At 42.6% G+C, this 14,747-nt stretch overlaps 1 protein-coding gene across 1 annotated transcript; it reads left to right on the forward strand.

Annotated features, from left to right (window-relative positions):
* Positions 1–368: 368 nt before the first annotated feature.
* Positions 369–10,462, forward strand: LOC308460917 (vomeronasal type-2 receptor 26-like; the record flags this gene model as incomplete). Its single annotated transcript, XM_080977451.1, has 7 exons — positions 369–491; positions 1,590–1,705; positions 2,841–3,132; positions 3,993–4,514; positions 5,479–5,706; positions 6,731–6,857; positions 9,561–10,462. 7 exons carry the CDS (start codon positions 369–371, stop codon positions 10,460–10,462), a joined length of 2,310 nt encoding a protein of 769 aa, XP_080833577.1.
* Positions 10,463–14,747: the final 4,285 nt, after the last annotated feature.

Here is a 14,747-nt window from a genome sequence, read left to right on the forward strand (position 1 = left end):
ACCCCCCACTTAGCACCCCTGTCACTGGGTCATACCTTCTGGGTCATAGCTTCTGGGTCCAAAAAGGTTCTCTTAAAGAGTGGGTGTGCCATTGCCTCTATCATGCCACACACTTTACTCTGAGGTGCTCTGGGACTGCCCATTCTCCCCTGCACCACATTTTCATTTTATTTAAGATACGCAGCCCAGAGCTGGGTTTTCCTTCGGTGTTTTAATAAACATCGCCTTTATACCTGCTGCCCCCACATATCACTTTGATCTGAAAACTTAATCCCCCATGTAGGCAAGAAATAGGCCTTATCCTGAACCCAGGCATCCTCTGAGGTAAGTCCTGATAGTGCACACAGTGAGCGTCAGGGACTGGCTGGATGAGGAAGAGTGGTGGCAGCCAGGAGGCACCTGAGGGCGAAGGGGACTTTGAACCAGGTCAGACTGATGGGACAAAGAGGAATCACCAGCAGAGAGTGAGGGTGAAGGGGGAGAGGCTTGAGGTAGCAGCAGGTGCTGAAAGAGAAGGAGCAGGGGTTGTGTCTCCTGCTCTGCAATACAGTCCTGATTCAGCTCCTTCCCCTTCTCCACTCCCAGCGCAGGAAAGGAGGGATGGGAAAAGGCTAGAATGATTAAGAAAGCTGAGTCACAGTGAAAAAAATGCAAGGACAGAGGTATAAATAAGGGGGAGAGAGGGCAGAACTTTGGCTTCTGCAACTGACAAGGTTATATGGCAGATGTGCCATGTGCTGACTCCTTGATTATTGAGCAATCAGTGTGCCTGGTTCTGTTTACAGTATCAGAAAACAGACAGAGGGCCTTTTCTGGCAGCCTGAAAGTAAGCAAGGAAGTGCTCAATGTGAATGGACATCATCCTTGCAAAAAACCACAAAACCACATGTTAACATTGGCCAAGTTCTCAGTGAACTATTTCTTCCTTCCTTTGTTAGTCAAGATGCTGGACCTGACCACTTTTTCATGCAAGGCATTTTCTATACTTTGGGACATTCCCTTCTCTGGAGCATAATGGAACACCAGCCTTTCCATTTTCCCCCAAGGCCTGGCTAATCCACTATTATTTTCACACCCATCCAGATCTTCCTGAAACCAGGTGCTCTGCCCAATCTGCAATGAAACAGATAAGATATTTTCAAGGGGGAAAAACATATTTTGTTCAATGCTTCTGCTGCACATGGTGCCACAGACCAAGCAACCCCGCTGGGGCGGTGTACCATGTTATTATCTTAAAACAAAGCAATTCATTCTTTCTCAGGCAGTAGCAATATGGTATTTTGAAGCCCATATGCCACAGAGAAACAGCAGAATGCTTATAAAAAACCACCCCAGTGCCAATGACAGCTATTCTACCATTTATTTATAAAAATAGATTAGAGCTGCTGGAGGGCAACAGGACAGAAGGTGATGACACTGGGTGATGATAAGTATTTTAGACTGAAACAGGTACTTTATTTTTAAGGGGAGAACCACCACATCTCAAGATGTTAAGTTTACCCTTCTGGACCCTACTCATGCTGTTCCCTCTATTTTTTATACATTCTGCTTTGCATTGTGTCATTGATCTCTTCCACGTCCAACACCAGTATTATCAGCCGGGGCACTTTGTTACTGGTGGAATCACTTCACAGTTCTTCTTACCAGTCTTCACTTCAATAGACTTCAAGGAAAAGCCAAAGGAAACACCTGCTGATGAATTAGTGTAAGAAAATGATTTTATTCCTTTGGGGATAAAAGCTTCTGGTTATGTACGTACATAATAAAAATTTGATAATAAACGTGATAGTATGGTCAAAAAGAAGTCTCATCAGTGGTGGCAGGTGGCTAGTAGGACTTGTGGTAGAGAGGACAGGTAGACCATCAGTAGACTGAGCTAGAGTCAATGAAATGGGACCATCGCCTGGACTCTCCGTAAGTAGGAATAGGGGAGAACACTAGCTCAATTTACATTGATTTTTTTTAATAAAATATTTATTGAAATTTCACAAATTATATAAACAGACACAGTAATACAAACAAACACAGACAAAAAAGAGAAAAAAAAAGATACAAGTATAATTTCAAATCCTTATTTTCTTAAAACTTACTTCACCGACCTCCTCATACCTCCCCTTTCTGCATTCCAATTTCAAATATTAGTTCAGCAAATCCTCACCCTTAATTTTATCTAATTGACTAGCTCAATTTACATTGAAAGGCACACCTAACAAATTCAGATTTCCTGAAATGTTTTTTAAACCAAAACACTGACATCCTTTGAAATTCATATTTCATTTGCAGCCATATTTTTCCCTTCTTTTTTCCTACTCTGCTCTTCAGCAGTTGTGTCATACATTTCATACTTCATTAGATCTAGCAAATGTAAGAAAGTCCCTGCTAACTTCGGCCAAGGGCCCATATAGCCCCACACTGTGATCTCACAGTGGCCAACCAGATGCCATGAGAAATCTACAAGCAAGTGCTGAGCATTACAGCAGTCTTCTCAGCTCCTATTCCCAGAAACTGGGATTCAAATGCATGTTGCCTCCAATGGTGGGGAGAGAACATAACCACTGTGCTTAATAGCTATATCCCTCATTACAAAAGTCAAATCTTCATTTAAAGCCACATAAGTTGTTGGCCATCACTAACCATTGTGGGAGTAAATTTCATAGTTTACCTAAGTGTTTACTTTCTTTTGTCTCCCTTGGATCTTTCAAAATTCAGTTTCATTGCATGTCCTCAAATTTGAATCTTGTGGGATAAAGCCTTTGTGTGTTTATTCACTTTCAAAAAATGAGGTCTGTCCAGCAGAAGCAGGAAGACCCACCACATGCATAATCTCTGTATTGTTTCAGCACAGTGCCAAAGAACTACCAGCATGTCCTTTCCTTAGTCTTTGCTGTGAATGAGGTCAACGAGAACCCCAACATTTTATCCAACATCACTTTGGGGTTCCAGATCTATGACAGCTACTGTGAAGCAAAGATGACTTTTCGGAATACTTTGAACCTCATCTCTCATCATAGGAAAACCATCCCCAACTACAAGTGTGGTGTTGAGAAGAACTTGGTAGCTGCCATTGGGGGCCTTGACTCTGAAACGTCAAGCCACATGGCCTCCATCTTGGAGCTTTATAAGATTCTACAGGTAGGAAGAGTGTGGCTGGAATGAAGACTCCACAACTCTTGTATATGAGTTAGCCTTAGTGTATATTCCCAGGGCATTGGGAGGGAGAGAAGGACAGGAAAATGTTTTTGGCAGGCTAAAACAAAAAAGTCTTACTTTTTTTTTAATAACATAGTTATCTGTAGAAAATCATGTCAGTAATCACCAGCTGATTGTGCTAAACACTGCCCCTGCCTCAAGGAAAATGATGTGAGAAAGAATTCAACCATTTGCAGTAATGAATTAGTCATCTGTAGAAAATCATGTCAGTAATTGCCAGCTGATCATGATGCATATCAATTAATATCTTGACCCTCCTCCACAAAAATATCTGTTTACCTGGCCGTTTTCCTTTGTAAGAAAATATGAAATAACATAAAACCATTTTTGCAGGCCAAAAAAAATCAATGTGGGGCGGGGTGACAAGAAATTTTCCACACCGGGAAATTTCTTCCTACGCCTCTGTCTCCCAACACCATTTTTGGTGTGGCGTAATCAGAGGGAAAGGTGTAGGGGTGAAGAGTTTGGTTGGTTTGATGAAAATGCACCTAATGTATACAATCCAGCACTCACCACAATGCATTTGCACTGTTCAAACCTCTCTCCCTTCCTTTTTGCCCTCAATGTACAAGATGCCAAATAAGTTCCCCTGACCCACTCCACCAGCCACTACTGCCTATAAAACATGGTAAAAGTAGGAAAATGAGGAGCAGGGATGCGCAAAAGCAAATTCAAAAAGTAATCCTTAAATTCAGAAAGTTATTGAATTCAGCAAGAATAAGAAACCTAAGGACACACAGATATCCTACCTGGTGATTTAAAAACCCTCTGTTCTTTGCTAGATCACCTATTCTTCATTTACTCCAGCGGTGAGTGAAAAAGACCATATTTCTTCCTTGTACCAAATGGCCCCCAGTGAAGCACATCAATACACTGGCATTGTTCAACTTCTTCTCTATTTCCAGTGGAAGTGGGTTGGGATATTTGTCACAGCTGATGATAAAGGAGAAACGTTTGTGAAAAAGTTGACACGCCAGCTTTCCCAGAATGGCATCTGTATAGCTGTCACTGAAAGAATCGTAACCCACAGGGGTTTTGATAATACTGGGTTGATAGAGAAAAGTCAGAATACGGTGGAGTCCCTAAGCAAAACAAACGTCAATGTATTTGTTGTCAACGCAGACAAAAACACCATGACAGGTTTGCAATGGCTGCTACTGATAGGTATAATGATGAGTATGAGTCCCATAAACAAAGTGTGGGTTATGACCGCCGACTGGGATTTCTCATGGGAACCATATCACAAAGATCTGGATGTACTAAACTTCCATGGTGCCTTATCCTTTGCCATTCATTCCAGTGAGGTGAAGGGGTTCCACCGTTTCCTCCTGAACCTAAATCCCCACTCTGAGGCCGATGGCTTTATCAGGTTGTTCTGGCAACAGGCATTTGGTTGCCAGTTTCTAGATGTGGAAACGGAGGAGGAATTCTGCACTGGTGAGGAGAAGCTGGAGAGCCTTCCTGGGGCTTTTTTTGAAATGCAAATGACCAGCCAAAGCTACAGCATCTACAATGCCGTCTATGCTGTGGCACATGCTTTGCATGCCATGTTGGCACCCAGAACCAAACAGGGAGAGATGGTGCTTGGTAACTATCGGAGACCTCAAAATCAATATTTCCAGGTAATGTCTAACATAGTTTGTCAAGGAATACACACTTGCATTGGTTTGGTGAAATTCAATAAGCAGATCAAAAGCTTTTGTTGTATTAAATTCTATGTAAGCATGCTGGCAAATTTAAGTCAAATGGCTTGCCAATACTGCAATGCTTGAATGTTTTTAGCAGTTGAAAAGAGCTAAAAAGAGTTGAATGGAAATGTTGAGCTTAGGTGGATGGATATGGATTGAGGATTAAATCTGTAAATTAAAATTTAAACCTTCTATCCAACATGTGTGGGAGAAAAAAGATGGCAAGGAGGCTGTGAAGCTAGGAATTATCAAGTTACATATTTTAGCTCTGTTTATTTGTGTTCTGCTGATCTTTCCTCAGTTTCTACCTGTTGCTCAGAATAAAGCAGGCAAATTTGTAAAAGTAAATTTTTTTACTTACATTGAATGAAGGCAGCTACTACCTCTAGGTAAAAAATGCTTCTTAATTACGAAATACAAAATTAGTTTCTAAAATGGAATCTGGGCAGGTATGTCTCCCCTTAAAACTCAAGGGGAGCTTCAACAAATAGTATGAATTGATCCCAGCATGAGAAAACAGAAGCTTTGTAGTGTCTTCTCTATTTTTACCCAATGTACCATTCTCTTTCTTCCTCTGTAGCTCCAACCTTTCCTGAGGAATATATTGTTTAACAACAGTGCGGGGGACACTGTCTTTTTTAATGAGAAATGTGAGCTAGAAGGTGGATTTGATATTATCAACTGGGTGACTTTCCCAAATAAGTCCTTCTTAAGAGTGAAAGTTGGGAAGATGGATCCTCAAGCTCCACTGGGCAGTGATTTCTCTATTGATGAGAAGATCATTACATGGCACCAGAGTTTTAACCAGGTGGGACCCAACTGCAGCTTCTGAGGTCTATAGGTCGACATTCACCAGATTTGTTTCATAATCATGTACAGCCTGCTGAATGAGTTACTTTTAGCTGCATTGATTCTTTGTATTGTTTAGGAATGGGTTGTTTACATGTCACTGTAGAGATCTTGGTTTCCAGGGTTTAAAACCCTGCAACTCTGCACTCATTCACTGGTCGAAATACCTAGACTATCTAGCTGAACCAAGCTCTGTTGACCAGTGGAAGGTAGTTGGTGTGGTGTGCCTAGCAGCAAAGGGTTAGAGCCTTTGTAGGAATTCTGTGGAAGAACTTTTTAGGAGTCAGGGAATTGTAAATTAATATCATTCCCTTGGTTCCCATACACCTCTGCCTACCCACTGTATTTCTGCTGTTGCCATGCTTGAGATGTTATTTTTCTTAGTGTGGAGTGAGAGCTAAAACTCAATCATTCAATAAATGTTTTGGAATGAGAACATCCACATGCGACAAGCACAGAAAGCATGCAATGCAATGTTGTGCTTCGTAGGAAACATTAATTTTTATTCTGTGATTCATTTTTTTTAAAGGAACCAAGTTGCAGTTTCTTATCTGTATAAACACATTTTAAAATGAAACATATATCAGTAGGTCCATTGGCTTGCACATTTTCTTTGCCTGAACCATTTACTGGCTGAGTGGCTTAGTAGGTTAGAGCATGGTGCTGGTAATGCCAAGGCCACAGGTTTGATCCCTTGATAGGACAGCTGTATATTCCTGCATTGTGGGGGATTGAAATACATGATCCCCAGAGTTGCCTCCAATGCTTCACTTCTTTGATTCTATATATATATATATTTATTGGTTTGAATATGCACAAATATTGGTGATTGAAACAACCATTGTAAAGATAGTGGTGCTAATTAATAATAATAATAAATACCCTCCGAGTGCATTATTTCAGTGGAATACCCTGTTGATGAAAAGGCAAAGAACAAACAAAAATATAATCAAATACATGCAATACCTTCTGTTTATGGATAGGTGGTGCCCCTTGCCTTGTGTAATGACCACTGCCATCCAGGTTGCAGCAGAAAAAGGAAAGAGGGGGAACCATTTTGCTGCTATGATTGTACTCCATGTCCAGAAGGGAAGATTTCAAACCAGACAGGTACATTTCCAAGCACAATTCAAAGTGTTGGTGCTGACCTTTAAAGCCCTAAACGCGCTTGGCCCAGTATAGCTGAAGGAACGTCTCCACCCCCTTTGTTCAACCTGGACACTGAGGTCCAGCTCCAAGGGTCTTCTGGTGGTTCCCTCACTGTGAGAAGCGAAGTTACAGGAAACCAGGCAGAGGGCGATCTCAGTAGTGGAACGCCCTCCCATCAGATGTCAAAGAAATAAACAACTAAGTGACATTTGAAAGACATCTGAAGGAAGCCCTGTTTTTAATGACTGATGCTTTAATGTATTTTTTTAAAAAAGTTTTCTATTAACAATTTCAACATAACAAAGTATCAAAACATATCATATTCATTATTTTTCCCCTTTCCCCCACCCCCATCAAACCCTCCCTGCCCCACCAAGACTTCTCTCAGCTCCTCTCTCTGATTTCTCAACACATGTTATTCTCTGCATACTATAAAATTGTATTAATCCTTATATTATCTATCTACCATGTTAAAAAGGTAAAGGGACCCCTGACCATTAGGTCCAGTCATGGCCGACTCTGGGGTTGCGGCACTCATCTCGCTTTATTGGCCAAGGGAGCCGGCGTATAGCTTCCGGGTCATGTGGCCAGCATGACTTAGCCGCTTCTGGCGAACCAGAGCAGTGCACGGAAACATCATTTACCTTCCAGCCAGAGCGGTTCCTATTTATCTACTTGCACTTTGACGTGCTTTCCTAGGTGGGCAGGAGCTGGGACTGAGCAACGGGAGCTCACCCCATCACGGGGATTCAAACCACCAACCTTCTTATCGGCAAGTCCTAGGCTCTGTGGTTTAACCCACAGCGCTACCCGTGTCCCTCTATCCACCATGTTATCAATCAATAAATGTGTGTATGTTTATTCAAAACCTTCCAAGGATTCCAATTCATTTTGCTGTCTTCTTAAGTAATTAGTAAAAAGTTCCCATTCTTCTTTACAGTCACAGTTGTCCTTATCTCGCAGTTTGTATGTCAGTTTAGCCAATTTTGCATAGTTCATCAATTTCTCTTAATCTTCTGTTGAAAGCCGCCCAAAGTGGTTGGGGAAACCCAGCCAGATGAGCGCGGTATAAATAACATATTCTTATTCTTATTCTTATTCTTATTCTTATTCTTATTCTTATTCTTATTCTTATTCTTATTCTTATTCTTATTCTTATTCTTGTAGGGACTGTATGGTACAGTATATCAACTTTTTAAGCTATTTGTGGTAGAATAAATGCCTTACACAAGACATGAAGATGAATCATTACTTGTCAGGTTGGCAACAGTTGAACAACAAGTATTATTCATTCATATATAAGGATATTGATATTGATAGCTATACTGTGTTTCTGTCCCTTGAGCCCAAGAGAGGGTTTGTTGTTAGCTATTTGAGAAAAAATAGATGCCTTACACCAGACTTGAAGATAAAACTTTACTTGACAGGTAAATATATATTAATGAATGAAATGTGTTTCTGTCCATTGAACCCAAGAGATGGTTTAGTCCTTTTTAGTTTTAAAGCTGCTTCATAGCAGAGCATGAGCTAATAATCCATAGCTTGCCTGTTCTCTGAAACTCCTCCAGACAGTGTCTGCTTGACCACACTCCCACGTTCTCAGTCAAAGATGCAACTAACAGAATAATCAGCCAACCACCAACTACCAACTTCCTCCTTCTTTCCTCTATACCATTTATTCTTTGTGAAATAAATTTACAATGCAAACACAATACAAATACAAACATTTGTAACATCTGTGATGGAAATTGCTATATCAAGAGGAAGAGATGGAGATCACGGAAAGGGTAATGTTCTGCTGCTGTTGCTGTGCAGGAAGAAGCTGACAAACACCCTCATTAAAAAGAACAACCTCTCATTGGTTTGGTGTATCGTAATTGGCTCTGTAATGATTGGCACCAACTAGTGGCATTAGCTGTTTTAAAAATACATAATTCCATATATTTCAGAATGTCTTCCATAAAAATAGTGTGTTAGAGATACAAGTGCTTTATCATAAACAATATAATAAACAGCCAAGCAACATAGTTTCTGCTTACCTCCACACCTGCAAAAGGCATGGATTGCATGGACAGCAACTTACTTGATCACCAAAATTCAATAATTGTCAAATCAAGAGTGTTTTTTTGACCGTATTCCTAGGTGTGTTAACTAGGTTATATTAGCACTGTTAGTCTTCCATTGCTTTTAAACCTCCCTTCTGGGATAGGAAATGCTGTGAATATTGGTAAATGAAACTTCCTATTTTACAACCATTCATACTGGTAAGCTGTGAAACATTAAGGCTTAATTAATATTTCTCAATCCAAATAGCTTGAAAGTTCTTAGTGCTAGCATAGGGCCTTTATCCCTCTAAATAAACCAAATTTTCAATTGTATGTGTTTGTAAACAAAAATTCTTTGAGAATTATTATTTAGATTTATTTCTGATTTAATTATCCACTGGAAAGTATCCACCGAAAAATAGCTTAACTTAAAGACAAAACATATTAACACTCTAAAAATTTCCTGAAAAAGATATTTTTCTCTATTGTGTATGCTGTAAATTATACTGAATTATAGTGCAGTAAAATTCATAGTTTCCTGATCCTGAAGCATAAATATTTGTATCTCAGTGATACTCAGAATGCTATAACTGTAATCCTGATTTCTTTATGCTTCAAGATATGGATGACTGCTTCCAGTGCCAAGAAGATCGGTATCCTAACCAAGAGAGAAACCAGTGCATCAGCAAGAAAGAAAACTTCCTATCTTATGAAGCACCTTTGGGCATCAGTTTGGCTCTTTTGGCTCTGGCTTTTTCTGCAACTACAGCCTTGGTGTTTGGAATCTTCATCAAACATCAAAACACTCCCATTGTCAAAGCCAACAACCGGAATCTCACCTACACCCTGCTCATCTCCCTCCTGCTCTGCTTCCTCTGCTCCTTGCTATTCATTGGGCGCCCCCAGTTACTGACCTGCAATCTACGACAAACTGCCTTTGGTATCATCTTCTCAGTGGCTGTTTCTTCTGTTTTGGCTAAAACCCTCACTGTGGTTCTGGCTTTCATGGCCACCAAACCAGGATCCAACATGAGGAAATGGGTGGGGAAAAGATTTTCCATCTCTATTGTTCTTGGTTGTGCTTCTATCCAGGCAAGTATTTGTATAGTATGGCTCTGTACTGACCCTCCTTTTCCAGATCTGGACATGCACTCTCTGCCTGAAGAAGTCATAGTGGAATGCAATGAAGGTTCAGCCAACATGTTCTACTATGTTCTTGGTTACATGGGATTGCTGGCTCTTGTCAGCTTCATTGTGGCTTTCTTTGCTCGGAAGCTGCCGGACACTTTTAATGAAGCCAAATTTATTACTTTCAGCATGCTGGTGTTTTGCAGTGTGTGGCTTTCTTTTGTTCCATCCTACTTAAGCACCAAAGGGAAGTACGTAGTGGCTGTGGAGATCTTCTCCATCTTGGCCTCCAGTGCTGGAATCTTGGGTTGTATCTTCTCCCCAAAATGTTATATCATTGTCTTCAAGCCTGAGCTCAACTCAAAAGAGCAGCTAAAAAAGAGAAATAAGTAACAATCTATCAGACTAAACCCAATTCCAAAGTAAGCACAGTTGACTGGAACAGGCGTTGCTTCCATTTATGTAGGAATACCAAATGTTTCCAATGTGTCCCATTATAGCCTGAAGGTATGATGTTTTGCTTCTGTCAGTGACGGCAGATTTATAAATGCTTTTGTGTTCCTCAGAATATTCTACACTTTTGTCTAAAGAATGATACCTTAGGCTGCATGTACATCATATTTTATTCCAGAATCAATGGGGATGGAATTCTTTTTTCCTATATAGTGTAGACACAATTTTGATCTCTGGATATAGTTTGCCCTTTAAAGGTGATTTAAAAAATAAAATAATTTGGTTTCATTTTAGTAGCAGATGGTTATTCTTTGGAACATGCGGCCCAAGGAAGCTGCAGTGCATGACAGTACATTCTCAACTCTTAAGCAGATATTAGTAATAAAACAGCTGGTTTAGTTCTGAAAATAAACACTTACTACTCATTGCTTCTGCATTACTCTGTTGTCTGTCCATTTGAAAATATATGGAAGCAGGAGAAAGCGATTCCAACAATGGGAGATATACTCACACCTTGCTTCTTTATTCACATGTATAAGGAGGTCAACCTGATCAGGGTTATGGTTTTCAAATGTGTGTTCTTTTCTTGTGGATGGTGGGATCCTGGACTAATCTAGGTTGATATCAATTCCACAAATAGTGTGGGAAAAGACATATCTCAAATGCCAAAGGTCAAGGTCAAGCTGTGTAGCTATGGTGCCACACTGCCCCCTTTGTGGACCGCAACAGAGAATGCTTTTTCCCAGACCACCCTACCCTGATATGTCTGAGAGCAGTGAAACTACCAAGAGGGTGATTTTTAGGAGATGATAAAATTGAAGAGAGTCTGTAGAGGAGATGTACTCTCAGTTGTTTAGGGTTTTAAAGACTAGCCTGAGCACATTTGCAGAACAAACAGACAACCAAGAACAATGTGGTGGGTTGCACTCCTTCCTTCTCTCTCCCGAAAATATCATCAGCCAGGGCAAGCAAGTCAGTATAGTTGCCTTTACCAGGCCTGAAACCAAACTGAAATTGATCCAGACATTCAATCTCCTCTAAGTGTACCTGGAGCTGGACACCCACCACCATCTCAAGTATCTTGCCCCAAAGGGGTTATTTGTCACTGGGCATGAACTGTGCCTTGCCCCTGAGATCAAGGTTGGCTGGGCAGTGTGATGTCAGCAGGCCATGTACACATGCCGTGGGGTGTTCTGACGTTACTAGCACACACTGTGGGGTGTGTTGACGTCATGCAGACGCCCCATGGCTTCCGCACAAGTCACAGCATGCTGACATCATGCTGCCCGTGCCCCCTCAATTGCGATGGCAAAGTGGGGTGACGCGAGCTTCCCCTTTGGCCTACACCACAATGGCTGCTATTAAATGTTGAGAGAGCCCTGCCCCATCCTTGAAATGCCCCCAACCCCCATTTGGTACTCCTGTCTCTGGGTCATAGCTTATGCCTCATAGCTTCTGGGTCATGGCTTCTGGGTCCAAAAAGGTTCTCTTAAAGAGGGGATGTGCCATTGCCTCTATCATGCCACACACTTTACTCTGAGGTGCTCTGGGACTGCCCATTCTCCCCTGCACCACATTTTCATTTTATTTAAGATACGCAACTCTGATCTGGGTTTTCCTTGGGTGTTTTAATATACATCTCCTTTATACCTGCTGCCCCCACATATCACTTTGATCTGGAAACTTAATCCCTCATGTAGGAAAGAAAGAGGCCTTGTCCTGAACCTGGCCATGCTCTGAGGTAAGTCCTGAGACTGCACGCAGCGAGTGTCATGGTCTGGCTGGATGAGGAAGAGTAGTGGCAGCCAGGCAGCACCTGAGGGTGAAGGGGACTTTGAACCAGGTTCAGACTGGTGGAATAGGGAGGAATCACTAGCGGAGAGTGAGGGTGAAGGGGAGAGGCTTGAGGTAGCAGCAGGTGCTGATAGAGAAGGAGCGAGGGCTATGTCTCCTGCTCTGCAATACAGTCCTGATTCAGCTCCTTCCCCTTCTCCACTCCCAGCGCAGGATAGAAGGGACGGGAAAAGGCTAGAATGATTAAGAAAGATGAGACACAGTGAAAAAAATGCAAGGGGGTGATATAAATCAGGGGGAGTGAGGACAGAACTTTAGCTTCTGCAACTGACATGGTTATCTGATAGATGTGCCATGTGCTGACTCCTTGATTATTGAGCAATAAAGATTATTACTGCAATCAGTGTGCCTGGGTCTGTTTACAGTATCAGACAGCACAAAGAGCGCCTTTTCTGGCAGCCTGAAAGTAAGCAAGGAAGTGCTCAATGCGAATGGACATCATACTTGCAAAAAACCACAAAACCACATGTTAACATTGGCCAAGTTCTCAGTGAACTATTACTTCCTTCCTTTGTTAGTCAAGATTCTGGACCTGACCACTTTTTCATGCAAGGCATTTTCTATACTTTGGAACATTCCCTTCTCTGGAGCATAATGGAACACCAGCCTTTCCATTTTCTCCCATGGCCTGCCTAATCCACCATTATTTTCACACCCATTCAGATCTTCCTGAAACCAGGTGCTCTGCCCAATCTGCAATGAAACAGATAAGATATTTGCAAGGCGGCTAATTATATTTTGTTCAATGCTTCTGCTGCACATGGTACCACAGACCTAGCAACCCCCTGGGGCTGTGAACCATGTTATTATCTTAACACACAGCAATTTATTCTTTCTCAAGCAGTATCCATATGGTATTTTGAAGCCCATATGCCACAGAGAAACAGCAGAATGCTTATAAAAAACCACCCCAGTGCCAATGACAGCTATTCTACCATTTATTTATAAACATAAATTAGAGCTGATGGAGGGCAACAGGACAGAAGGTGGTGACATTGGGTGATGATAAGTTGGGTTTGGAACTTAACTGGTTAAGTTGTTCCCATGATGCCTCAGCATTCTGACGTCAGCTTTCGAAGCTGGGAGGAGCTGGGAGGAGTTACGTTTCTGTTCCCCTCTGGTTCTCTGAGGGAAGAGGTCGCAGTTTAGTCATGGCTGCGGTGAGCCCAGGAGATTCCTGGGGAATGTCGGAATAAAGAACTGAAATGGACAAACCTGGTCTCTGTGTGTGTTTGTCTGAAGCTAAGTGAAGCTACGTGACAGTTTTCGCTGCTGTGTTCAACTCTGCTGAGGCGTGACTGGAGAGCTACTGGAGACGGAGCTGAGTGGCGCAGCTCGGAGGAAGCGCGCCGGGCATAAAGAGCTAATTGTGGATCGTAAATCAATTAGCGGGGGTCACGCCAAACCAATAAATCAATTCCACAGGTTATGGACCCTTAATCACCGATTGTAAAACTGTCACTAGAAGTGCCGGAATGCGTTTGAAGTCTGCGGTCTGAAGCAGAGACGCTGGCAGGAGTTTTTGCCTGTTGCTAGGAGGCAAAGGAGTAGCTGCGGAGCTAAGAGAGCAGCTGAAAAATCGTTTCTCCACGGATGGGTGCCGGAGGAGCTTGTGATCTGTGAGTACAGCTTGGGGCCCCTTGGGAGAACGGAAGACGATGGCAGACAGCCAGGTCTTGGAGGACATTGCGTTTCAACAGCTCACTCTACGAAGTTGGGCAAGGGCGTAAAGTCAGCAAGGGCTGCCTGGGATGTGCTGTGAAGCTTCAGCAGGAGGCCAGAGCCCTGGAGAAGTATTGAGAAAAGCCTAAAGATGGCTGGTGCCCCTGTTCCTGATGTTTTAGCCTCAAGGAGTGCTAGTGAGCAGATCGGGGGGGCGAAGGATTCCAAAGGCAAGTGTAAAGGCTTTTCCACTGTGCGTGCTGGAGTGGAATGTCAACAAAGCAGGTTCCCAGAAAGCCGCAGTGGGAGCCAGGCCAGAGGGGGCGGAGCTGGCAAGGAGTGCTTTTCCGGAAGAAGGAGAAGGAGGCCAGCTGGGAGGAGCCCCGGGCAGTGTTTTTCCACTGGAGTTCGTCGTTGCTGCCCATGGAGAGCGGAGACAGCTGGGCAGGAAGGTCCCAAGGTCAACCAGCTGAGTTCCCATGGGAATCAGTCTCGGAGAGGAGGCCAGCGTGGGAACGCAAGGGAAGGACGTGGTTCAGACGCTGGGGAGGGTTGTTTTCTTATCACTGCTTCTATGGCAACTGTGAAGAACAACTCCAGCCAGGACACGGTGACACGCTGAGTTTTGAATACTGCTGTTGGTCAGCACCTGCTAAGCGAGCCTGCTGGCGAAATGCGGAACTGCAGGGCTGTTTCAACAGGACACAAC

This window comes from Podarcis pityusensis (assembly GCF_964106645.2).
Source record: "Podarcis pityusensis genome assembly, chromosome: 13".
NCBI lineage: Eukaryota > Metazoa > Chordata > Lepidosauria > Squamata > Lacertidae > Podarcis > Podarcis pityusensis.